The 26,729-nt window shown below is 47.4% G+C and overlaps 1 protein-coding gene and 1 long non-coding RNA gene across 5 annotated transcripts; one reads left to right on the top strand and one right to left on the bottom strand.

Moving 5' to 3' along the window:
- The first annotated feature begins 1,806 nt into the window (after positions 1-1,806).
- Positions 1,807-25,412, top strand: LOC133144020 (histone deacetylase 4-like). Of its 4 annotated transcripts, XM_061266389.1 has the most exons (28): positions 1,807-2,082; positions 2,141-2,552; positions 4,937-5,119; positions 11,122-11,190; positions 14,992-15,338; positions 16,342-16,492; positions 16,999-17,140; positions 17,630-17,748; positions 18,482-18,610; positions 18,713-18,822; positions 19,522-19,656; positions 19,744-19,927; positions 20,737-20,978; positions 21,654-21,869; positions 21,986-22,181; positions 22,255-22,388; positions 22,461-22,563; positions 22,648-22,694; positions 22,780-22,887; positions 23,039-23,094; positions 23,285-23,372; positions 23,435-23,554; positions 23,660-23,757; positions 23,829-23,947; positions 24,097-24,230; positions 24,410-24,494; positions 24,631-24,775; positions 25,179-25,412. In XM_061266389.1, the coding sequence occupies exons 3-28, from the start codon at positions 5,098-5,100 to the stop codon at positions 25,216-25,218; spliced, it is 3,339 nt and encodes a 1,112-aa protein (XP_061122373.1). In that variant the 5' UTR covers positions 1,807-2,082; positions 2,141-2,552; positions 4,937-5,097; the 3' UTR covers positions 25,219-25,412. The 4 variants fall into 4 exon arrangements, with proteins under 4 accessions (XP_061122373.1, XP_061122365.1, XP_061122380.1 ...); XM_061266381.1 differs by lacking the exon at positions 2,141-2,552; XM_061266396.1 differs by lacking the exons at positions 1,807-2,082; positions 2,141-2,552; positions 4,937-5,119 and adding an exon at positions 6,480-7,429.
- LOC133144738 (uncharacterized) lies at positions 12,259-15,056 on the bottom strand. Its single transcript, XR_009710765.1, has 2 exons — positions 14,931-15,056; positions 12,259-13,183 (listed from the first exon to the last, which is right to left on the bottom strand). It is a non-coding gene; the product is annotated as an uncharacterized LOC133144738 (long non-coding RNA).
- Positions 25,413-26,729: the final 1,317 nt, after the last annotated feature.

The following is a 26,729-nucleotide window of genomic DNA, read 5'->3' as shown; positions in this document are numbered from 1 at the left end:
CGAGAGTCCTTATAACAATAATACAGATGTCCATAACCAAGCTGGATTTGATGACAAATCGTATGTCTGATAATGATGATCTTTTATGGCCTTTTATTGCTTACAGGCGGTAAAAGCAATAAATGGAGCAATTTGTCAGCCACAGCAGAGCTGAACACACTGAGGCTGGAATTCAATTGTAAAAACAGCATATTATCCTTTGGAAGTGAAGAAAACCATCCACTTTTTCCCTTTGCCTCTTCAACAGAGGTGTGTCACATCAAGATGCTCATTAGATGGATCGCATGACTATTGCACATGGCTGCCCGCGATAAAACTGCTCCCGTCTTATGTTTAGGTTGTGGTCATGTGCAGTCTCACAAAGCTGCACGAATCGTTGGCTGGCTCCAATTTGACGACGCTTTCTTATCGCTTTGCCCATTTTTGGGAAGAGATCTCGATAGCGTGCCAGAGCGAGGGTCTCGACAAGACGCGGTCACCTTCCATAACTGATGCTCTGTTGCCGAATACAAATGACAATTCTCTGTTGCCATGGTTACGGCTATCCCAACAGACCTCCCTTGTACTCCAAAAGAGGAACGACCCCGATTCATAAATGCGAGTCAAGCAGCAGAAAGCTGCGCCTGGGCTAAAAATAGTCATCAAAACGGGAAGACAATGTTGAGATGATTCCCTCTGAAAAGATTGGACACAATAAACTTGACCTTTACGCATGTTCGAATGACTTTACGATGCGAGATAGCGCAACGCCCTGAACGAGAAGTCGTTGGATATTGTCAACAGCGTCTGACCGTTGAACCCGTGCGAAAAAAGAACCGGAGCGCTCTGTTGACCGGCCCCAATCCGAGGAACGCTTTAGAGGCCAAAGCAGTGGAAATGAACATTCATTGCATTCGAGCGGGGAAGCCCCTCATGTTACATTGAGCAAGAATCTGATCGTAACGCTTGTTTCATTTGGTTCGGTGGTTCTCCAACTGGGGGCTGAGAGCTAGAGAGTGAGGGTCGCTCAGCAAAAATATTCACGATAACATATTGTCTTTCGATGACAAAGAAAATGCACACGCATGTTGGGTATGCCCCATAAAACAAAATAAAATAAAAACAAACAGTGGTTCTCAATTGTAGCAGTAGTGGCACATGGGCGCCCTCTAGTGGAACGTGAAAGAATCAATGCCTGAGTGCAGCTAAGCTATGTTTCACTTGAATGTGCAACCTATTTGATTTGAATCATTTCTTGCATGGGTACTCCCCCCCCCCCGCTCAACTCAAGTCAAGCATGATTGACCTCTTGATTGAGATCTTATCCAATTGCTCCTGCCCACATAAGAAAGCAAATAAGCCTTTGGAGCTCTATTCTACCGATGGATGGATGGATTTCTCTCTCTCTCTCCCTCTCAATCTATTTTTAGTCGTTATAAGCCACACGTAAGATATCACATGATTTTTTTTCCCCTTGTAGATAGACGTAAACAGTTGCTTGGATGTGAAATGAATAAAGCGACAATTTGTACTTTAACAGTATTTTTCATTGATTTGTTTTTGTTGGTTTGTTTTACGCAAAAAGTCTGAAGGAAGTCAAGCGTGTGAGCACTTTGGCCACATTTGGGCTTCTTCCCTCAGGGCTCAGGCCCGCCACTACTGCTTTGTGCCTTTACGTACATAGGCACCTACGCGCACGCAAGATGTTTACGTAGGTTTACGCTCACGCACGCAAGTAGCACATGCGCAAGAATGAAAACAGCACGCACGCACGCAAACTAACACGGCACCCACGCTCAGGCGCGCGCGCGCGCGCACGGGCCAGCCGGACCCCGCCCCTCGCTGCGTGCAGGGGCGCTCCTCCATGTGACGTTGGGCCTGAAGACAAAAATCCAGTATGGCGGAATCTGTCAGGAGATGAATTTTTCGTGCCCCCTCCTCCTCCAACGCCGCCGCTGCCGCCGCCGCCGCCTCCTCCTCCTCTCGCCAAGCGGAGAAAAAAAGCCCGGCGGTGTCGCATGGGAGAGGACTAAACCCCGCCGCGCGGGACGAACGTCGGTCGGGACGGCTGGTCGCCTCCGGGCCCATCGAGTGGAGCTTCCGGTGAGTTTTGGGGGGGGCTGTACATGGTGAACGTGTCGCCACTTTGATCCCCCCGCAGGGATGTGATGCGCGGACTGACGGACGGACGGACGGACGGACGGACGGGGCTTCATCTCTGCAACGACTCGCTTAACTTTTCTCCCCGCGTTGCCTGCTTGTTTAATTTCTCGGGGGGGAGGAAGGAAGGAAGGAAGGTTTGGTCTTGAAAGCGGCGGCGGCGGCGGCGGCTGCGACGTTCCTTGGCGGTTGCTTTGCACAGTTGAGGGCGGGAAGTGTCCAGGGCATGAGGGTGGGACGTTTATTATGCCGATTGTGGCGAGCGAGCGAGTCTATTTTTAGTGCACCTCAGGCTTTAGCTTGACTGCGCCACTTTTATGTTATTGCTGTGTTATTTTGTTGTGTCGACGAGAGGGAAGATAAAGCCCAAGGCCTGTGCGACTGTGTGCTGGTTTCGGGATGGGCGGGCGGAGGTAATTCTCTCTCTGCATGCGTCAATCTTTTTTGTTTTGTTTTTTTGTCAATGGGGGCGTTGAAGCGCTTACAACCAAAGCGGCTGGCTCATCATGACTCTTTTTCCAACTCTCCTCCATCACAGTCTTGTACGCTCTCAGCGTCCCGTCATTTAAAAGTAGCGCTTGGTGCGTTTGCATCACAGCTGCGAGGTTCAGGGTTCAAATCTTAGCAGAGTCGTACGTGTGTCTTCCGCCACACTAAATGATTGAAGACTCCAAATTGTACCGAGGAGGAATGGTGAGTGTGTGGGGGTGTGGGAGGGGGGGGGGGGGTTGACTATATTTGCCCATATTTGTACCATCTCGGACCTAAAATAATCTGGGGCAGGGTCTGGTTTGCCTAATGAAGATGAGTGCTATAAAAAATGATGGAAGAATAGTTTGGGGTGGTGTCGATAAAACTGGGTCGTATAATAGTGGAAGTGATTAAGAGTTTGCCGCTATCACTACTTGCAGCTTCATAGCTAGCCTATCAATAACTTTCAAAGAAATTCCGACCGTAACAAACTACAAATACAACCACTGACCTCCTACTATTAAAATATACTATTTATTGTAAGTTTAAAAACACATCTATTTGAGCTGTGGTTGCTGCCGTCTGCTGAGCAAAGCTACTCCCACTAGCATCAGCGAAAAGGAACCAAAATGCCAACAAAGTTCTTGCAGAATGTATTCAAATGGAAATGATTTTTCTCATTTGATCCTACAGTTATGGTACTAACAACCAAAGAAGTGGTATTGCGCAACCACAGGGCATGGTGTAGCCAAATTGGTTATACTAGCGCCCCCTTGTGGTTCACGGTCCAGTGTGTAGATGCTCCTTTGAGCTCTATAGAGTTAGCGTTGGGGGGAGCTTTTCAATCAGCACATCTCATTTCATTCAAATTTGCGAGACATTTATTGCAACTAGTATGAAAGTTTGCGCTATTTGAAGCAAACTCATTTTGGGCCTTTTTTCTTGAGGGCTCCCCAGATCTGTCACCATGCATCAAGCCAGGTCTTTCTGGGGACAATGGCCAAGCGCACACACACGCTATTGCACATGAACACGCCAACACCCCCCCTCGAGACAGATGCCCTGAGAGAATGGTGTTGCACCAAGCCCCCCCCCCCCCCCCCCTAACCCTCCAGGCGAAGCAACTATTGCCCCTCCTTCTTCTTCCATCACAAAGCAACATGATGACCGACTTTTTTTTTTCCAGGGGGGGGAAATTCGCCCCACTGTCTGGCCTTCTTGTCGTGAACCCTGCCCCTCCCCACTGTCAAAACACGCACACGCACATCCATCCTGCTTCAGAGGACACCAGAGACCCCTAGCCAATATACACAAAGGCTTAAACACACCATCTACCTTGCCCTCAGACAGTTTTACCCCCCCCCCCAACCCCCTTTAAAAAAAAAAAAAAAAAAGTGGTGAAGTTGATTTGGCATCTCAGCCTCTTGTCTTGATTACATCTGACACTTTTCGCTTGGGGCGTCAGGAATTCAGGCTACACTTTTAAATTAAAGAAGAGAAAAATCATTTTTCAGCTCTATTGTCATAGAGACCAAACTGGTCATCTTTTTTTGACTTGCCTATAGCGATTACGAGTTAATCAAGGACCAAAATCGCAATTGTCTTTGTTGGCCGCGCATGTCGCGAAATAAATGCTATAGCATAAAACACACTCCAGTGAACCCTTGCATATTGACTCTTCAGCTTTTGTTGGTTTGCTTATTTGTGGGTGGTTGTTGTTTTGTTTTCGAACCTATCATTCATTTCACTGAAACGCAACTATTTGCTGTTGTTTGTCTTTTTTGGTCAGGGAACGCATGCATTACTTTGGCGCCATCTGTTGGAATCTTGGTGTTACTATGTTACTTCATTGATTCCGTTTTTTCAAAAGGGAAATAGTCTTTGGCCAGATGTGATGTCACATCTATTTTCGCTAGCATGTTTTTAGGCTAATATGCTAAGCTAATACTACTGAAGACCTTCTTATGGTGTTTAGTTTGAATTCAATTTTACTATTTATTATTCTATGATTCATTTATTTAATTTGAATGGAACTATTGAATACAGTTAAGGTTAACGATTTGGGTGCATGCTCAGTATATGGTGTTGATGCGTTTTGATCCCGTTCATTTTCTGTGTTGCCGCCATCTTGTGGCAGCCCGAAGCAATTACAGAATCATTTTAGAGGTGGGGCGTCAGCTATATGCTGATTTTTGCTTTTTGTGACAGGGCTCCATCAATATCCCGCACAAATGAAAATCGTAACCCCACCATCTTGGATAGACGTATGTAGTATATTTGTCCATTTTCAATTTAATGTGAAGCTCTTTTTCGTTCTCCCCGATAGGTTGGCACCAGTCTGACACTCTTGGTTGGAGTTGCCAAATCCAAAAGGCTAATGGCAAATTTCTAATCCGGAAACATTCTGGCGCCACGGTTGAATTGTCTTTCGACTAGGCCCGAAAATAACCTGGCTATTTGGTCACCCGCCACCTCTCAACTTCAGTGATGACGTCGCACAATCATCAAGGTAAGCCGGGCGCATGTCAAAGTCCTATTGGAAATGTGTGTCGTGTTGGTTGGGTGGCCGAGGGGTCCGGTTTGTACCCCGCCTCTCGCCACAAGTCCGCTGCGATCAGATCTCGCTCACCCAATAAGGAGAAATGGAAGAGAGAGTCGACGAAAACCGTATCAAGGTTCTAACGGCGGTCGTAAGCGCGTGCCGCTGGGGAAGCTTGTCGTCAAATTGTAACCACCAAGCGAGCCCCCTTGTAAGAAGCGGTTGAGCGCTGCCCGCCGCTGTCAGCCCCATCTGCCTGCCGTGTTGATAGATGTGACCGGTTTCCCTTCTGAACGGAGACAAAGTGCAGAAAGGTTCAACTCGGTAGAAGCGTTTAATCTGCTCTTAGGCGTGCTAATTGGCTCCACTCGATACGAATGATCGTCAGAGTGTCTCGCTGCTTAAATGCATCTTGTCCGCAAAGGAGCATCCAAGTAGTCTGTTTGGATGTGGATTGCATTTGTAAATGGTTTTGTTCAAATATTGAAGACTTTGCTGACATTTTCATGTGGATTGAAAGGCAGATTTCTCCTGACAAATGTGCTCGCGTTTTTAATCGTCAAATTTTCCGCGTATTTGATTTTAGAGGTTCCGATGTCATGGAGAAAATGTCAAATCTATTTGATTGTTAAGGGGAGTGAGCGAGCGAGTGAGCGAGTGAGTGAGTCTTCCCTTCATTATGTTTGACTGCCACAGGTTTGTTTGATATTTTATTTTTAGTACCGTATTTTTCCATGTATAATGCGCCCCCATGTATAATACGCACCCTAAAAATGGCATGTTGATGCTGGAAAAAAGCCTGTACCCATGTATAATACGCACCCAACTTTTGACTCCTACTTAAATCGGTTAACGTATAATTATTTTAGAAAAAAGATCATCTTTGGGAACAAGCGGATGTTATTCTGCCGGTCAGTATCACTGCGCATGCGCTAGCAAACTCAATAGCGAAGAAATGTTTCGGATTTGTCTAGGGTACATTGTGACAGCAAACGAGCAGGTGATCGAGTCTGATACGAGAGCATTGTGTGTTCGAAGTGAACAGCAGAGAAGAAAGCGCATCTGTAATGGCGGCCTCCGTATCATATCCGGATTAAAATTTTTTATTTTGTATCCATGTATAATGCGCACCCCAGATTTTAGGACAATAAATGAGTTAAATTTTGCGCATTATACATGGAAAAAAACGGTATATCGTTGGAATTAAGCAACATGGTAACAATGTAGCTCTCTCGTACGTGTTGCATCCATTTTGATACAGAACTACTATTGTTTAGGAGCTCAATTCATACTCCCCTCCCCGTGTTGTGCATGCGCAACGTTAGCGCCGGGTTAGCAAGCACGTGTGCGTGCAAGCCTGCTGCTGGCCCGTTTTTATAATACGTACAGTAAATGAGCTTAGCAATGCGCATCTTTTCTTTATTCCAACTGCCATGGCATTTTTAGATTAAATCTCATTTAACGCAAATCTCTCTTCGGCAAAAAGAAAGAAAGGAAAGTACTTTTGTCCCACAACAAAAGCAGGTCACACTGCGCATCAGTTGTTGTTACGTTGGTATCAATTACAAGCTGATGTGTTTGCATAGGACTGATGACGCAGTATGCCCAAACGCACGTTGCTGGTATTTATTTGACACTCCAGCGTGTTAGCTCGAATGGCAAACGATGGATCTGACAGCACACAGATTTTCTTGTATGACAGATACATCAGTCAATTCGAGGGAAATAAAATCATGGAGAATCATCTGAAAACAAGTGAGCATTTTTATTCATGCAAGGTTAAATGGTTGGTAGACGATTGATATTTTGTCCAAATGATGACATTTTGACAATGGAATTTGGCAACCTTTCAATAAAACACTTCAGCTGTCATTTTATGAACTAGAATAAATTGAATAGACTACAATAAAATCGATTGGAGAAGAAAAAATAAAGACTACAACTAGAATAGAATAATTAAAAAACAACAACAACAAGCTATAAGAACACACAAAAAAAGGAAATTAAATTCATTTGAACTGCTAGTGCTAAAAAATATTGCCATTGTGCATGTTTAACTGTCAGCGGCGCTGGTTTTGTTTTTGCGCACTTTTTCATCTCTGCCGTACGGCCATGGGGAGTTTTGCTAGCTTTGGCCCGCTGCTGGCCCGCCGCTGACGTAAACGGTAGCTTAGACAACGCCCGAGCGACAATGCCCAGGTGCGCTGTCGGTCGGTGTCCCTCGCTGTTGACGAAAAGCAAAACAAACACGGGCCCAATGACGTCACTGATCGGGATGAGGTAAGATCACAATAATCCATCGCCTCAGCTCTACTTTCTTCCATTCTTTGTTCAAATTCTATTTCAACTCGACGACAGCTTTTCGTCCTTTTCTCCAAATGCCCGCGACAGCTCGTCGCACTGCTTAAATCCCGGGGCGAAGGGGTTAAAAGCTCTTGCTGCAATAAAGAGGGCTTATCCCCCCCCCCCCCCCCCCCAGGTCTATTTTTAGACTCACACAAACAAGATATGCGGTGGCACGTGCGTGCACGCCGAGCCAGCGAGCGAGCAAACAGTCATTATTTTTGGCCTCCTGTGTCGATTCCACTCGTGACAATTGAGCAATTTGCTTTGTTTGGTTTTGTCTTGCCATGTGCAGAGCAGCTAAAAAAAAATCACCATACAACAAGCGCCTGCCTGCCTGCCTGCCTGCCTGCCTCTGTCTTTTGTGCGGCGGCCATTGTGATGCAAGCGTGAATGGTCATTTCAAACCGTCTTTTCATGATCCTGCCGCTGTCTACTTGTGCTGACACGTTTAGTTTGAATTCTACCTGTTACGAAATTACGCCAGATTGCAAAATGTCGCTCGGCGGCGTGCAGACACCCCCCCTCGGTTGGGAAGTTCCTTCGGGGGGGGGTCACCGGCACTGTTGACTTTATGCGCATGCATGCTTTGACCCTCACTGGAGCACATCACCCGTACTGGACGTGAACCTTCCAAAGGCGATGTGAGCCATGGTTTTAATTGATTTTTGGGACGGCTTGCAAGTTTGAGCTAATGAAAGGAGCCGTGTCTATCTTTTGTCCGTGTCCCTTTAGTCGGGGAGAAAGGAGAGACACTGTGTGCTGCCAATGAGCTGCCTACTGCAATTAAGCTTGACACTCGAGGCAGGCAGGCGGGCGGGCTGGCAGGCGGGCTGGCAGGTAGGCAGTCGGGCTGGCAGGTAGGTAGGCTGGCAGGTAGGCAGGCAGGCAGGCAGACAGGCGGGCAGCCAGGCGGGCAGGCAGGCAGGCCCTGAATGCTTTTTTGCTTTCACAGCCTTTCCTAGGAAGGATGGGAAAAGAAAGAAGCCACATATTGCTCCTTTGGCTAGGATTGAAAAACTCATCTAAAGCGATGCTGTCAAATAAAACATCAATTAGGAGATTTAAAACAAGCACGGCGTCGCAAACAACAAAGCTAATACAGCGGGTTAGCGAAAGGCTGAGAGATTGTTGACAGAAATGGATTTAATCATCTGATCCTGCGTTCACCGTCGCCGAGATGGAAAACATGCAGCGGCCGTCACGGGAAGTGGAGTGAAGAGCAAAAGCGTTCTTGATGTCAGCAAAAGTTGCCGTTGCTGAATATCGACAATGCTGAATGAGTGAGGATCTGCCAATATGGGGTAAACCTATTTGATTGGCAAATATGATTTGCAAATACATATTGGTCTTTTTTAAATACATTTGCATGTACGTTTGAATGGATCACTGGCAAGTATGTTTGAACGTACTTGGAGGTTAAATAGTAAAAAGTTTTTCCCCCAGTGTTGCGCCCGTTACAAAAATGCAATTTAGCATTTGGCCTACGTTATTGTTCGAAAAGTACGTTATTGTTGTTGAGTTGTGACTTTTTACATTTATAGTTATGACTGCAGTGTGTGATTTCCGTTCAGCCTTTTTTTTCAATACGTTTGAGCATATGCCTTTGAAGAAACTTACATATAGCCTTTAAATACATTGGAATGTGTTTGCCAGTCCACATTGGCACTTCCACGCTTCTGTCGTGGGCAGGAAATACAGTCCCGCTTTCATTCAAATATGTCCGCCGTGTCTGTTTAATTCAAGACGTTAGCTAGTGTTACTCTTTGAATAAAAGCACCACATTATTTTTCTGTCTTGGGTGGTTGCCATCTGACGTCATCCAATGCCACGGGGGAAGTCCATTTGCGAGCCAGAGGGAGCCGAGTCTTTCATGACTCCTCGCACGGTCCCTGTCAAGTTCACCTTGCTCACGTTGAATCCAACGACGCCGGCCGGCGTGGGCCGTTGCCGCGCTGGAACCGAGCGACATTGGGCAACGCGGCAGACAAAGTGACCCGCCGTCTCGCGCGACCTTCATTTACGGCGCCGTCCGGCACACTGGGCGAGCGTGAGCTGCGTTGTCTCGACCTGAGGCGAGCCGAGCCGGGCCGAGGCTATTTATAGCTCGCCGTCTCTTTGTATGCGCTCCCGTTGAGGATGCAAGTGGAGGATGAGGAGAAACGGGAGTGCAGCATAACAAGATTGGCTCGGCGGGCCCTGTTGCAGAGGCCGGCCCGGCCTGGCCGCTCCTCCTGCTTCGGCAAACACCTGCGCTCCGCTTTGGCGTCTCGGCCGTGCGCTCGGGATTCAAAGTCGTCTTTTGTCAATTCGACCGCAGACAAGACACCTAAGCCGAGCCGGGCCGGGCCGCCCTCATTTTCCGACATTACCGTCCGAGATGTAAATCAGCCGCGGTTAATTGGCGCAAAAGCGGTTTCAAATGACGTGCCGCAGGTGTCGTAGCGTCTCGTCGTTTGGATTGCAAATCGAGCGATTTGAATACGTTGGTCGGGAAGGGGGACCCGTTTGCCGTCGACCCGTTTCCTTCCCTCGGCTGCAAAAAGGGCGGGATGGATGACCGGCAAATGTCCTATCGTAGCCCGTCTCAACTCAGGTGGCGACGGGCATCTTCCAAATCAGTGCAGGGTGCCTCCTCCGGCTTTGCAGCTAATTAAGCCCATGTGCCAGCTCGCTCTAGAGAGAGTTCCAGAAATAGCCAGACGCTTGCCTGTTTTCCTCTCTTTTGGGATGTGAAGAATAATTGCATGTTTTTCCTTCACATGTCTCCAAGTGGATCAGGTGGTTGAAGCTAAAAAAAAAAAGGATTGAATAATAAATAATGAATAAATAATAGAGATGCTTACTTCTACACGCACAGACATTGTGTGTACTATTTCAATCTCCTCCCTCCCTTTGGCGTTTTGCCTCTTTTCCTCATCCTCCCCTCTTCTCTTGTCGCCTCCTTTACCTCCTGTCTTCCCCTACGCCGTTGCCGCCACCGCCACCATGGCTCTCTGTCACTCTGCTTTTTATAGCCGTTTCTTCCCAGGGCTCGGCAGCTACAAAAGCCTTTTCATGTTGCCACTATAATTACAGCCTACTCACGCACGCACACGCACACACACAGGAGTGCAGCAACAGCAGTGCATGTGTGTGCGTGCTCCGCATGTGCTGTTATACACAAAAGGGTGAGCTATTTTTACCTCCCATGCCCCACTCCCCCATCCCTTTTTGCTGCTGCCAGCCACGTTTGCTATGCTGAGCACAGGCAGTATCAGTCGAGCCCCATCACCCCCCCCCCCTCACACACACACACACCAAGCAGCCACCCACCCACCCATTTGCACAGTGAACTCACGGCAATGCAGTCTGCTCTTCCCTTCGCCACCCCTTCACGTCCGAGTGTGTTTTTGGGCACCTTAAGAAATTCTTCATGTCACAGCCAGATGCTGGTGCAGCATCAGCAGCAGCAGCAGCAGCAGCAGCAGCAGCAGCAGCAGCAGGATATCTAAGCTTGGCGCCGAGCAGATCGCTTGAATCCCGCTCGCTCGCTCGGACCGAAGCGCCTGATTAGCGGGCTTGTTGCTCAAAGCGCATCCCGATGTTGCGGACCATATTTGAAGCGGAGTCTTCTCTCTCTCCCGCAGAAGGGATCTTGGGGAAGGAGCAGCCACTGGAGGTTCTCAAGACGTCGGCGCTCAACCACATCCCAACAGGTTGGACACCCACGCGTGCTTGTTTTTCTGCTTGAGCGTGTGTGTGCGTGTGTGTGTGTGTATACACACCACATCCTGTGCAGCTTTGCATTCATTTTGCCTGCATTGCATTTATACACACAATTTCTTGAAATAATTTTGAAAAGAAATATCTCAAATAAGAATTTGCACCGTTTATTTTTTAATGGATGTATGCATATGCATTTCAAGAGCAAAGAAAAAGACCTATTTTTAAATAAAGCTCTTGGATTTATTTTATTACAAGCAAACACTTGTGCATCATTTCATGTCTTCTTCTGCTGCTGCACACGTTTTGTCATCTTAGAGGCCATTCACAAAACATCGCCAAAGACTTTGATTTCCTCTCGGGAAAAAAAACCCTAACCCACTGAGTGTCCTCCCATTGCTACTTTCTTAGCTTTCTGCAGCTGAGCATCAAGCAGTGCGAGGGTCAACCCGCTTGTTGCTTCGGAACTCATCTCCAGCTTCTCCCAAACCTTTCATATGCTGTTCTTCTTAGCCGCTGACGTTTAAGCTGATTAAATATTGACACTCGCTGGAATCACCTCTTTAAAAATGCTGCTGTCTTGGATTCAAAAGCTGCGTCTTAGTCAAATGTCGTTTCCTTGTTGATGCAAATTGAGGGTTTACCATGACCGGTAGTTTGTCAATCGTTGTTTTGAATGCCAAAGCAGGGATAGCCATGCAAAGTCATGTGATTTTTTTTTTTTTTGGAATACATTTGTGTGGTGTGGATGTTGTATGGAGCCGGCGGCAAGTCGGAACTCGCCTTTTGGTAGATTGTGTCTAGGGATGCACCGAAAATTCGGCCACCGAAAATTTTCGGCCGAAAATGACTCAAAAGTGCATTTTCGGTTTTTGGCCGAAAGACCTAAATCACCGAAACAACACGGCCGAAACTTGTGATGACGTGAGCAAACAGCGCAGCCAGCACGCGGGAAAACGGGATAAGTCTGCGGTGTGGACTGATTTCACTATCTCAGAGAAAGACCCACGGATAGCGATTTGCAAAACATGCAATGCTGAAAGGGGTGCATCTGCAAAAAGTTTCTCCATGTCGGGTTTAATTCATCACCTGAAATCCAAACATCCCGATCGCCATTCTGAATATGAGAAGAAGGCGACACAGAAAAGGAAACTGACACCGAGCACGCCCACTCCGTCTGTGGGGGACGTTTTTGAAAAGGCAAGAAAGTTCTCTGTGTTTTTATAAGAGAACATATTTAATTTTACAGTCAGTTATAAGCCTGTAAATTATTATTTAATGTACACATGAGTTGGGTCAAGTTAAACATTTTATTTTTGAATTTTAATTTATATTGTGCATTGTTGTCAGTGCTAAATAAATATTTTCATACTTTCGTAACTGGTTTATTGCAATGCCTTGATTTTAGTGAGGTTAGTACACATGTAGCCATAAATGCTGTGGTTCTAATAACTGACATTTCTTTCGGTGTTTCGGTTTTCGGCCTTGGTTTCCTCATTTTTGGTTTTCGGTTTCGGCCAAGAATTTTTATTTCGGTGCATCCCTAATTGTGTCACGATTGCAATCAGATTTTCACGCTTGGTCGGAAGTCAAGACCAGACTGAACTTTTTCCCGAGTCCAAGACTCGAACTTGCATCGAGGTGGTTGAAAGATATAAGTTAGCCACAGGGCGAGTGTTGCTCATTAACGGTGTTTAAAAAAAAAAAGTCAATCGTTCATTATCATTAATGTTATTTTATTTATATTTCAATTTTGAGAGCAATTTGTTCCATTTAAAAGCCAAATAGTTTAATTAAAGACATTAAATGGTGTTGTATAGAGAAAAAAAACGCTCGGAAATTCTAGCGACCGGAGACGTGGTCTCTTCTCAAGGTTTCTCGTTTCCCCTAGCTGGAGTTTGGAGTTTTTCCTTGCCCTTTTGGGAGTTGAAGATGTTTGAGAAGATTTGCCGTTTTTCACATCACGTCCTGAGTGTTGTCAGTCACCTAAATGTTGAACAGAGAGTGTGATTTACCCAAGTCCAAATCCTAGTTTGGCACGCTCAAACATGGCCAATCGAAACTCTTGAATATTCTGCTATTGTTGCTTAACAGATATTTGTAACTTTTTAATTGCGATACTTAATTCAAGTATCACTCACTAGTCCGTCCGGCAAATCTCCCTTGTTTACGTTCCAACGACCGACGAGAAAACGAATTTCGGTCGTCGTCGTTTACAATTTGTCTTCCGTATGTTTGCCCGTGAATCATTTTGGTTTCTATCATTGTGATCTCAAAAACCTGTTCTCTTCCCGTTCTAGACTCCCTTGCTGCTAAATCCAACGTATCATCTTTTCTCGCCATCTTTCCCATTGGTTAAAGGAAAAAAAAAAAGTCTGACGCATTTCAATTCTTGCTGCATGTTTGTTTTTCTTTGCGATATAGTCTCCTTTTTGGGTTGTGCGATTCATCCAAATTCAATTACAATTATGATTACTACGCTGAATTATTACAAAATGCGCATCATCGTAAAAAATATTATTAACGTGCATTACTATACAATGCATTTTAGTTCATACGTAAATACCTTTTTAGCACACAATAAAAAAAAAAAAACCATGTATAGCTCAATTTACAAGAGCTGCATGTCCCAGTTTTGAATCATCAAATAATCGACAGATGAATTCATGAATAAAAGAATCGTTAGTCGCAGCCTTACTTGAATTACAGGTTGGAGTTTCCGCTTTGTTTGAAAAGTTTTGGTCCTATGCTATTTCGGAAAAAAAGAAAAGAAGCTAAAGAATACAACTTAATTCTGTGTGCATCTCACACATGGCTCCACGCGGAACCATTTTGTGGCTCCATTTATTGGGGAAATGCGGGAAAAATGCCACGCTAGGAATTTAAGCTGGCACGATGAAACCGCCCAGGAGCGAGTGGGGGTCGGGGGGGACAATATTGATGATGATGACTGTCCGCAAGTGGCAAGCCCACCTATAGTTGATTGCCCTCGTTAAATGAACGTTGTGTTTACAATCAATGGCAATAGGAAGCCACACTGAGAGACGAGGTGTGTGTGTGTGTGTGTGTGTGTTTGAGAGCTGTTAGGTCTTGTTTCGTGAGCGAGTGGGAGAGAGAGAGAGCGTGAGAGAGGCCCAGCAGGTTAAAGACGGCAAGATGATATCTTGTGCACAGCAAGAGTGGGAGATGAGGGAATGAAAGAGGTTGAGCGAAATGAACGCGCAGTGAACAGCTCACAGCTTTTTCAATTAAGGGTGTGGTCATATTTGTCCGAGCCACTTTCACCAGCAAATATTTCTGCCGGGTTTATATTTTCCCAAATTATTTTTGTCATCTCAGATGATTCTGTCGTCCTTAGCCATCGGCTTGGATTTCATCTCGCTCACACGCGCTTTTTACTTTGCGTGAAGGAGTCTCTCTCGTCGGAGCCGTGTGATGTGCAGATTGATCAAGACCATGCCTTCCCTTTGATTTCTCACCTGTTGCCGTTCTGTCACTTAGCGTTTGCAGTTTCAAAAGGGGGGGGGGAAAAGAAAATCATCAAATATTTTCAAGAATCATTCAATAAAAGAAACGCATTCATTGATTGAATACTGTAGCGGCCATCCTTTCCAGCAACTTTGGCCCACAGTGTCATTCGATTGGGCCCGCCATGACAAATGGTGCATGGGCTTTGCCTCAATGCTAAAACTGCAAATTGTTTTCACTTTTAAAAAATAGAGACGTTTATTACCATTCAGCTTCTGAATCATCTGATTTCCAATCACTTTGTTGGGCCTTCGCTGTCTCACCAGTGGACATCAATTCAGCACTACCGCTGCGCCTCCCGCCTGCCGCCATCCCCATGGACCTGCGTGTGGAGCAGCAGCAGCGGCAGCGGCAGCAGCGGCAGCAGCAGCAGCAGCAGCAGCAGCAGCAGCAGCATCAGCAGCAGCAGCATCAGCAGCAGGTGTCCCCTCTGTCGCCACAGGCCGGCGGGGGCGTGGCCTCGGCCCCTGTCCGCGAGCAACAGCTGCAACAGGAGCTGCTTAGCCTGAAACAGAAGCAGCAAATCCAGAGGCAGATCCTCATCGCCGAGTTCCAAAGGCAGCACGAGCAGCTTTCCCGGCAACACGAGGCTCAGCTCCAGGAGCACATCAAGGTAAATCATCGTTGTTTACCGCCCTCAAATTGCCTCTTTAAAAAATGAAAGGCCAGGCTCCGTCCGTACGAGAACGCCACATGGAGCCCGCCGGAGTGGAAAGTGAACGGAGAGGAGTCGTCTGAGAAAGATTTCCCCAGCTCGTTTAGTCACAGAATGATGGCTCAAACCATTGTGAGGCGGGAGATTCGATTGCACTGTGGAGGATTTTTAGGAGCTCGCTCGAGTCGTTCTCTCTCTTTGCCCACGCTCTTTCCTTCCTCCTTCCTGTTTTCTTTCCTTTCTTCCATTTCCTTATTGTCTTGCTGTGAATATTTTCCTTGCTCTCTCTCTCTCTCTCTCTCTCTTCTATTCCTTCATTCCCTTCAGTTTGCCTCATTTCCTTCCTCTGTTCCCATTTTTTGACCCCCCTCCCCCATGTTGCCTTCCTTCTGTCATTTCCTCCTTCCTTCCCTCCCTCCCTGCCTTTCTGTTTTAATCCTCCCGAGGAATCTTTTCTCTATTTTCCATTGCTTTTCTCCCTCTTTACTCCTTGAGGGATGGGCAATGTTTACGGGAGGTCCTTCCGCTTCTGGTAGAGATCATTGGGGTGGCAGCCAGTGACGCACGGCCCTGCCAGGGAGGCCCGCCCGTCCGTCTTCAATCAGCGAGCCATGAAAGCATTCACTTGCTCTCAAATGTCTGCAAATACATTCACGTTGACGGAGGGGAGATGGTGGGAAATATTTCTCCAGAGTTTGGCAGAGTCACCTTCCTGTCACCATCCACCAGTCATTTTCCTCACAGATGTGTTTGCCTCTACTTTGTCGATGAATCCCGCAGGTTAGCTCCGATCTTTATCGAGCGAGTGGCGGCATCTATTTGACATTTGGAAAATCTTACTTGTGAAGCCACCAAAAATGATTCAAAATTTGAAAGTGGACACAAGCTTTGGGCTAATTTGGATATTGCTGTTTTCCCCCCCCCCCCCCCCCCCCCCCTCTGGCTCTCCACATTCCGACAGCAACAACAGGAGCTGTTGGCAATCAAGCACCAACAGGAGCTGCTGGAGCACCAGAGGAAAATGGAAAATCATCGTCTGGAGCAAGAGCTGGAGAAGCAGCAGCGTGAGCAGAAGCTGCAGCTGCTGAAGAACAAGGAAAGGGGGCAGGAGAGTACGTTGCCCTGACCGCACTTTTCTTTTGATGGATGTGTTGTATTCAAGTTTATTACAAAAAACTTTTTTTTTGTCCGATGCTACCTATGCTTCGAGTGTGATGTTGTTGATCAGCCCCTCGGTATCCCTTTCTAAATTGTCTTTTAGCATGAACTGACTTCAACATCGTGTCCGTACGCAGATGAAAGCTAGTTTATTTGAGGGAAGGAAACAAAAACTGGACAGAGAAGGGCAAGTGTTTCCATTTCCGCGCGTGGCAGTCTGTTTCCATTTGACTTCCTGAGCGTGCTCCAGGAGCTGTCAAAGCTGCTGGTTGCTGGAAGTGGACACGAGTCCTTGAGCACCGTCAGGCGGCTGGCTGTGTTTATGTGTGTTGGGTTAAAACGTCGGCGATCTGCGTCTGCCTTCCAGCACGCAATTTTCATCGTCACCTTTGTTGTTGTAATGTGATTATTTTTATTTTTTTTTAACCCCATGTATGACTTATTTCTTGTCACCTCACAGGTGCCGTGGCGAGTACGGAGGTCAAGATGCGTCTCCAGGAATTTGTCCTCAACAAAAAAAAGGCCCTGGCTCAGCGGAGCCTCAACCAGGGTGGGAGCCTCAACCAGGGTGGCCCCCTCAGCGATGCTCCCTATTGGTACAGGTATGTCAAATTTCAACGATGTTTTAGCATTAATGCGATAGGAATTGTTGTTGTTTTTTTTTTGCGCCAAACATAACTTTCCGTAGTAAAACAGAATTTTATTTGGGGTTAATCATCATTTTAATAGTGGCCATCCTTTTCACACGAGTTTCCATTTGATTGGTTCATTCTGAACACAGCCACATTCCCTCTTCCAAAGGGTGTGCACACTTATGCAACCATACGACCTCCGTTACTGCTTCGGTCTGTGCTGAGCGATTGATGAGAAAAAGAAAATATGAACAGATTTATTCACTTTCCAGCTGCTTATTCTAACTTGATGATCGATGCTCTTCACTTTGCTGTTGGTCCTTGTTGTCGAATGTCCAAAGCACTTTGCAGGTGTCTCTTCTTTGGTGCATGACACCATTCTTACCCGCGCAGATTTACCACGACACTCTTTGAGTTGAACCTTCTTATAAGTTGCTTTTTTTTTTTGTCCTGCCATAGAAAAACTCAGCACAGCTCTCTTGACCAGAGCTCACCTCCACAGACTGTTATGTCCACCTATAATCATCCCGTGCTGGGCGTCTACAATCCACGGGATGACTTTCCACTTCGGAAAACAGGTGACACGCACACGCACACTCTCGCGCTCCTGTCGACATTTGCCGTGTTTCTTCCTCGAGATGAAACAACTACAATTCAAATATCGACACGTTAATCTGACAAGGACATGTTGCAGATGGTAATAGCGCATACTGATGCAACAGCCGTCATCCATTGTTGTCGCTTTGTGTTTTTTCCGAAATAGATCATAAGAATGTAATAGATCATTTTTTTAAATGAAATGGCTTTTTTTTTTTTTTACCAAAACGTGAGACTGCCTGAGTCAGAAGACAGACAACCTCACAAGACCACTTAAGAATATTGGCAGGCTTGTACGTGATTGTGACCTCATTTGACTTCAAACGTGGATTTGAATTTGCCATGTAGACAGGCTCGCTCGCTCGCTCGCTCTCTCGCTCTCTCGCTGGCTGGGTCTTCCAGATTTCTGTGGATTTGATCAGGTTGACACATTTTGCGCTCCGCAGATGTGCGGAGTTGATGCCGATTATATTTTCAATATGACGATAGCATGTGTCAAGCTCTCGGAATTATTGTTGAAATCGAATCATTCGTTGCGGTAATATTGATATCGATGTATATCAATATTCATATTGTATACAATATACTCATCTATGATGTACTACGTATATATAATATCTGACATCATATATTATCGTATCATACATTAATTTGAATAAAAGCAGCATCCGGTAGTGCTCGGAAGATCACTTTTGCAAACCGTTCTCCTTTCAGCCTCCGAACCCAACTTGAAGCTGCGCTCCAGGCTGAAGCAGAAGGTCAGCGAGCGGAGGAGCAGTCCGCTCCTCCGTCGTCGAGACAGCCCCATGGCCTCTGCAAAAAAACGCTCTCTCGACATGGCAGGTAGCAAGATTTGACAGGTTCTAATGACTTTGGAATTTCATGTCTCTTGGTGGACCCGGATACATTCAAATGTTTTTGATCTTTTTCTCCTCTACGATGCAGATTCGGCATGCAGCAGTGCCCCGGGCTCGGGCCCGAGCTCCCCGAACAACAGTTCCAACAACATCCCCAATGAAAACGGCATCAGCGCGTCAGTCGCCAACAGCAAAGAGGTCATTGACGCTCACTCGGCCCGTCAACGTAAAACCTAGCCCATGTTTTGCCAGATTGGTTTGGCGTTTTTTGCCATTATTGCCTCAGCGGCAAGTTAGCGGCAAAGAGCCCACCGCTCTGCTCTCCCAGTGACAAGTGAGCAGAGGAGGACGGCTGAGGCGCCTGCAAGCTTCTATTTACGGCAGCCATTAGGAGCACTGGTGGAGTGCGGAGGAGGCTTGTGAACATTGCCGCGCTCTTGCAGTCACTTGGCCATCGGCTCGCCGTCTTCTTATCCAGACTTTGCCATTTCAATCAAAAGCTTTTCCGAAATGATGACATCATGGGGGGGGTATTTGTTTCTTTCTTTTTTAGTCCTGTCTACCTTTTTTTTTTTTTTTTTTTAATGATAAATAGATGTTCATCCAGGTTAGATTTTGTTCTATATTTGACCTCCCTGTTCTATAGTCGTCTCATAAAATCAGATTGCTTGCGTCAGCTGGAAAAGCAGGAAAAAGAAAAAGTTCCACCCCATATGAAGCAAGAAACAAAACGTAGCATTGTTATTTTGAACAGATAAATAGGGAGTTGATTCTGTGTCATAAATGATCATCGCTGTTGAATGACAACAATTTAAAATTCTTACTATGCTTTTGTAGGTTGACTCCATTTTTCAAGCCATTCAGATCTCGGTGTGTTTGTTGAATGTGCTTTGCCAGGCGCCCATGAGCCAGAGGGTGTGCAGTGGTGCCGAGCGAGGCTCCATTAGCCAACTATCACTCTACACTTCGCCCTCCTTACCAAACATCACCCTGGGCTTGCCCGCCACTGCTACCGCCACCGCCGCATCCAATGTAAGAACTTTGCTGTCGCGGGCTGGATATGAACAAAGCTAACGCGCTTTTCTTTTTTTTTTCTTGTCGTCGTCGTCTTTGGCTTAGGTGACGTCTGCTCAACAAGATGGCAGTTTGCAGCCAGCGCTCTCCCTCAGCCCGCCGTTCCTCTCAGGTGGCCACTTGACACCCTACTTGGCTGAAGCGGCAGCAGGGACAGGCGGCCACAGTCCGCTGCTGCAACACATGGTACTGATGGACCAGACTCCTGCACAGAGCCCCCTGGTGACAGGTAACAAAAGTCACTTGACTGAGATTAAAAATAATCGTGTCATCTTCCTCTTTATGCCTTTATTCCTTTTTTTTTTTTTTGGTCTGCGTGTACTTTGAGAGAACAGACATGGATGCATTAGCGCACCCATTGACTCGCACCGGGATTGTCCACCGGTGGTCCACGGCCTTCGAGTGGTCCTTTGCAGTATTGCAGGTGGCCGGCGAAATTGGAAATAATTGGAACATTTTGAAAAGTAAAATGGATTTATTATTTCCACTTGATTGACTCATTTTGTAAATGATTTAGCCACCCATCTGATGTCAAATGTAGCTGACATTCCCAAAATAGCCTGTATAGGTCTATCCTCCTTGGGTGCAAAATAAAAACCCAAATCCGCCAAAGCAGTGGTCCCCGAGTTGCTTCTTGGTTCTAATCCTGCTCCCTTGGACAAAAGCAGTTGAAAAGCCCTGAACTAGCATATCGTTAGCCATGCATTGAGTCCATTTTTCTACTTCTCAGTTCAATCCCACAAAGTAATTAGCAAATATGTTTATGAAAACAAATGAAGTGGAAAACAAATCAATTCCAAAGTATCTTTGCCAGCGCCGTGTGGTTCCTTGCTCACGGACTTCTGAAAAATGAACTAAGCTGTTCATTTCTCTAGTTGTGTCATCACTATACAAGAGTTGCCGTCTGGCGGTCCAGATGGTCTTTTACTGTTGTCGTTTTTTATTGCCGACCCATTTTCAAATCGGACTTTAGGAAGATTATGTGTTGTGTCGTGCCGTTTTATGGCCCCTTCACGAACGCGCCCTTCTTGGCTTCAGGTGTGAGCGGCTTGTCCATGTCGCCGGCAGCCTCCATGGCCAAGCTGCAGCGCCAGCATCGACCTCTGGGTCGCACCCAGTCGGCGCCGCTGCCTCAAGGGAGCGCCGCTCAAGCCCATGCCCAGGCGCTGGCGCTACAGCAGCTGGTGGTCCAGCAGCAGCACCAACAGTTCCTGGAGAAGCACAAGCAGCAGCAGCAGCAGCAACAGCAGCAACAGCAGCAACAGCTTCACTTCAACAAAGTAAGAGAGCGTGCAAATTCATTTGGAAGTATTTTGCCAGCATGGCTTGGCCTTTTATTTATCCAGGCTCAAAGGTTTCAACCCCAAAGAAGTAGGAATGAGGTCTGGAGCAGCCATGTTTGTGTATGTAATGTAGCTAGCTGTGTGTAAGTGTGTGTGTGTGTGTATATGTGTTTGGCATGCTCCTGATTTACACATCCAAATTCTCCCTTTTTCTTCTTTTTTTTTTCTTTTGAGGAGTAGGTGGAAGCAGATTTGGGCGTGGGCGCAGAGCACGTCTTGTGTGTACGTCTGTGTGTATGAGTGTGTGTGCGCGTGCTCCAGGTCCACTTGACTATGGCCAAGTTTCCATGGGCTGTGAGGTAATTGTGTGTTGCCGTGGTAAGAGCAAAAGCTTGTGCCTCGTACGACCAGGGTGGAAGAGAGCAGATGTCGCTGTGATAGCTGCACCGATTGAAAGTGGGCGGATGAATCAAGGGATTTTCTCTCCTCTGTCTGCTCTGCCCTGCTCGGCGCTCCCCCCCCCCCCGGATCGGCGGGTCGACTCGGAGCTGTCCGAATGCTACGATGTCAAAGTTGTCCCCTTGTGACACACGCAAGCGGTTACCTGGTCTGCAACCGTCGGAAGCCGTTAGTTAACCCGTTTCCTCGCCTCCCGCCTCTGCGTCCCCACAGTTGATAGCCAAGCCCGGCGAGTCGCCCGTGGGCCGCCAGCACCAGAGCCACCCGGAGGAAACGGAGGAGGAGCTGAGAGAGCACCAAGATGTCGGCGCGCTACCGCTGGGGATCACCATCAAGCAGGAGCCTCCCGAGCAGCTGGAGCTCCAGGAGGAAGCAGCCTTGCACCAGCACCGGGAGAGGCAGGCGGAGCAGGAGCTTCTCTTCAGACAGGTGAGGAGGAAAGAAGGAACATGTCTGGCAGATTCCAGATCTTTAGCGGGAGTTGAAAGACGATACACTTTTCACTCCAGCCGTGATAACATTTGCATGTGTGTGTGTGTGAGCAGCAGGCCTTGTTGTTGGAGCAGCAGCGCATTCACCAGCTGAGAAACTATCAGGCTTCCATGGAAGCTGCCGGACTGTCTATCTCCTTCCCAGGCCACCGTCCTCTATCGAGGGCTCAGTCGTCCCCAGCTTCAGCCTCCCCGTTCTCCATTAGCGTCCCGCAGTCCGATCCGCCCACCAAGCCTCGTTTTACCACAGGTGAGCGAGCCCCGCCTCTTTTGACTTGCGCAATTTCTTTTTCTGATCCGATCGATGCGTGTTCCCCCGCCAGGTCTGGTGTACGATTCTCTAATGCAGAAGCACCAGTGCATGTGCGGCAACACAAACAGTCACCCGGAGCACGCGGGGCGGATCCAGAGCATCTGGTCCCGCTTGCAAGAAACTGGACTCAGGGCTCAGTGCGAGGTTGGTTTCCTTCCGCCCCGCCCCGCACGTCAAGTGGCAAAGGCACTCGGTATTTGATTTGTGTGTGGGTAGTGCATCCGTGGGAGGAAGGCCACTCTGGAAGAACTGCAGACGGTCCACTCGGAAGCCCACGTCCTTCTGTACGGAACCAACCCTCTCAGACAGAAACTTGATTGTAAGTCCGCTGACGCACGCGCGCAGAGTTGCTCAGGTCTCCATTGACTTAACCTGACCTGACTGAGCTTTCCCCACTGCCCAGGTTCGGTCACGCCCATGTTTGTGCGGCTACCGTGTGGCGGGGTGGGCGTAAGTGGCGTCATGCTTTTCAACCACGGATGAAATGGAGAAGAGTCAAGGCGGTCGGTTCACACTGGCTGCTCGTGTCTTTCAGGTGGACAGTGACACCATCTGGAACGAAGTCCACTCCTCCAGCGCAGCTCGCCTCGCCGTCGGCTCTGTTGTGGAGCTGGTCTTCAAAGTGGCCACCGGGGAGCTGAAGGTATCCTGAACGTATCTTCATCCAAGTCTCACCAGCAAATAGGATACTGTATTCTTATGTGTTCTTTTGGATATATTAGTCTTGATTTGATGTGTTCTTTCTTCTCCTTGAAATGGTCTCTTTCCTGTGTTTTGAATGTCCGCTTCCCCAGAATGGTTTCGCTGTGGTGCGACCTCCAGGACACCACGCCGAGGAAAGCACTCCCATGTAAGGCCGCGGCTGTCATCGCGCTCGACACGACACCGAAATGACCCACTTTACAGTACATTTGAATTTTCTTGGCCTTCATCAGTTCAAATGGATCTTGGACGTCTATACGTAGCCGTCAATAGTAGTGAAGGAGTTCAACAAAGTAATATGCCAATTGAGAGGGTGCTTTGTCTTTTTGGCATTCCAGGGGCTTCTGCTACTTTAACTCTGTGGCCATCGCTGCCAAACTGCTGCAGCAGAGACTCAACATCAGCAGGATCCTCATCGTCGACTGGGTAAGGGCGGCGCCCGTTTGACTTGCTCGAGAAAGACTCTTGCTCACGAGCTGTCGTTTTAGGATGTTCACCACGGCAACGGCACCCAGCAGGCCTTCTACGATGACCCCAATGTTCTGTACCTATCTATTCATCGCTACGATGATGGCAATTTCTTCCCCGGTAGTGGCGCACCTGAGGAGGTGAGAAGATTTACCCCGATGATCCCCCACCCCCCCATTTGTCTGGCATTTTGGCCAAAGTCTTTGAGGAAAGTAGAACGTGATAAGTTGGCGTGTCATCCGCAGGTGGGAAGTGGCCCAGGGGTCGGCTTCAACGTCAACGTGGCTTTCACCGGGGGGCTCGACCCACCCATCGGAGATGTCGAGTACCTGGCTGCCTTCAGGTACCCCTGAAAGAGCCACGCGTGAGGTTTGAAAATGATCCCAAGCCCCAAGCGTCGTCTCATTCTCTTAGGTCGGTGGTGATGCCCATCGCCAATGAGTTTGCTCCGGATATCGTGCTAGTGTCCTCCGGCTTTGACGCAGTGGAAGGACACCCTCCACCTCTTGGAGGCTACATGCTGACATCCAAATGTAGGTACAAGATCTACCGGTGAATCACTACAAGCCCCGCCCCCCGTGAAAGTATGATTCAAGTCCAAATTCGAACATTACATTTAACATCCAACATTCTCCTTTCAAACAACCCTTCCTCACTGTGTGTGTATTGAACTGCCTCCAAGGTTTTGGCTTTCTGACCCGCCAGCTGATGAGCCTTGCCGGAGGCAGGTTGGTCCTGGCTCTGGAAGGGGGTCATGATCTCACGGCCATCTGTGACGCCTCAGAGGCCTGCGTCGCTGCCTTGCTGGGACAGGAGGTGAGAAAGCCGACCCATCCTTGAGACTCCATAAAGTCGGGCCCAGACAGTCACAGCCATTGTTCATGTAAAACTGACTCGTGACATCAGGAGAGTGAAGGAGATGGTGCGCCCCCTTGCGGAAGGTTTGGAAATGCCACGTATCATTCATGTTTTTGTTGTGGTGTGCGTGTGAGCAGTTGGACCCACTACCCAAGGCTGTGCTGGAGAACAGGCCCAACGCTAATGTGGTGCGCTCTCTGGAGAAGGTCCTCGAGACACACTGTAAGTTGCACGAGGGCCAACCTTGGACTCCTAAGACATGGCTGGTCCACCAGTCAGCCAATCATCAGTCTAGTTCTTGTCATGTGTCTACTTTGTCATACTGACTCCGCCTCCTGGTTGTCGTCCCTCCTCGCAGGTAAATATTGGCGCTCGGTATGTCACCATTTGCCACAGCTGGGGCTCTCGCTTCTAGAAACCAAACGCGGTGACTCGGAGGAGGCCGAGGCCGTCAGTGCCATGGCCTCTCTGTCGGTGGCCAACACCAACGTTGTGGATCACAGGTGAGCGTAAGACCGCTTGGAAATATACAAACATTTTATACGGGCCTGATTGGATTGGATTGTTTTTAGGTCAATTCCCATATTTGGCATGACAGAATTTAATTGGCAAAAAAAAAACTAAAATGAGATACTTTTTGGTCCATTAACGTTTACGACAGCAACATTTTTTTTTTTCACAATATTTTGTTCATTAGCATTTAACTTTACAACATTTTTTATAACTTTTTTAATATTTGTTTGAATTTCATTATCTGTTTTATGTTGTATTGTGTGTGTGGGGGGGGGGGGAGGTCAGCAAACTTCTGTGTATTTAAAAATAGCTCAATTCTTCCAATTAACTCGACAGGCCGATCAATTGTCACGACCTTCGTTTTGATTGCATTTTGTTATCTTTCGGCATCAGACCAGAGGAGGAACCAATGGAAGAGGAGGAGCCATTGTAACCAGGTGGGGATACGTAGCAGTGTCACGCTGTTAGCATTGACCTCTTTGAGCCGAGGACACCTCTTTGAGCGGCCGGCAAGGAGTCTCGACTCATCCCGTCATTTAGTCCCCCCTGACACCGATTGATTGGCGGAGGGACAAGCCTCGGAGCAGGGAGCCAATCAGGAGACAGAGGACTGAGATGGGGGGGGGGGGGGAATAAAAACATAAGAGTTACTTCGTGGCGCTCGTCTGGAGATGTTTTTCTGTCTGTCTTTGCCCCCCCCCACCCCCGCCCCCGACGACAGCCTACAGTGGCGAGTGACCAAGGCAGCATTTGCTGATTTTTAAGTGGGGGGAGTTTGGCTAAGTGAGATTGTTTGAGGAAACCAAACGGCTTCCATCCGATGCCAACACTGGAAGACATCCATCCCCGTCTGCCGGTGACCATTTTCTTTTTTTCTCAACGATATAGCTGTGCGACGGGAAAACAATTGACAAACATGCATTCACTGTGGACTTTTGCTCTTACAAACTCTCATTTCCATTCGAGGTTCTATGAGGAGTGCCTTGGTGAGGGTCTGCTGGATTTGACGATTGTTCAGGAAAAGTTTGCCTTAAGATTTCCTTCTCGGAGATCAGCGCCAGGGAGGGATGACAATTTGGACACTTGGGTCTTTCAGCATGTTTACTTGGAACGTGGCCATGCGCCTCATGAAGATTTTATATTCTGATGTGGGTTTTTTTTGGGGGGAGGAAAAGGACATGCTCTGGAAAGGTAGTTGCCAGCTTTGGTGGAAACGCACATCATTTGATGCTTTGACTCTTAGTATGTAGCTTCCCTTTAAAAGATGACTTTGCAGAAAAAGCATGAGAGGAGAGGAGAGGCCGGCCATTTTTGTCTAAGCGATGAAAGCCAAAGCATGACTCTGCATCTAACAAACTTTTGACAATACATTCTTCCTAGGTCACTACATTTGATGGTTGCTCTCGTGAGTGGCTGGCAACTACCTAGTTACTCGTGAAACTCCAGTCGTGTATATAAAATTGAGTAAATTGTGTGGGGCGGGCGCCATGGCCTCTTCATATCGATTTAAAAAAGAAGATAAAAATCCCGCATCATGATTTTTCACCACTTTACATTTGAGTGTTTTTTTTTATTTAAACATTTTTCTTTTGAATCTCTTTTCTGGATAGTTATCCTGTCACCCAATTTCTTCTTTTTGTATTCATCAAAAGTAAGGAGCAACTTTCTTTGTACTGCTCTTTGGGCACCTGCGTTTTTGTTTTTTCATCGATTGTGTATTTATACTGTACTGTTTATAGAAGATTTGTATATGGACACATTTGTAAATGTACTCTAATGACAGCTATGATATTGTGAACGCAACACGGTGCCGTGTTTCTCCGTGGAAGTGGAAAAAACAAAGCAAAAGAAAAGAAGCGGCCTATTTAGCTACTCCTCGACTGACTGCACTGTTTCGATGTCAAGTCGTCAAGCCGGCCGGCCGGCCGCCGCCGCTTTGGACTT

Source organism: Syngnathus typhle, linkage group LG2, assembly GCF_033458585.1.
Source record: "Syngnathus typhle isolate RoL2023-S1 ecotype Sweden linkage group LG2, RoL_Styp_1.0, whole genome shotgun sequence".
Classification (NCBI taxonomy): Eukaryota; Metazoa; Chordata; class Actinopteri; order Syngnathiformes; family Syngnathidae; genus Syngnathus; species Syngnathus typhle.
Note: the sequence above shows the minus strand (reverse complement) of the source record. Positions and strands in the feature narration are given on the sequence as shown.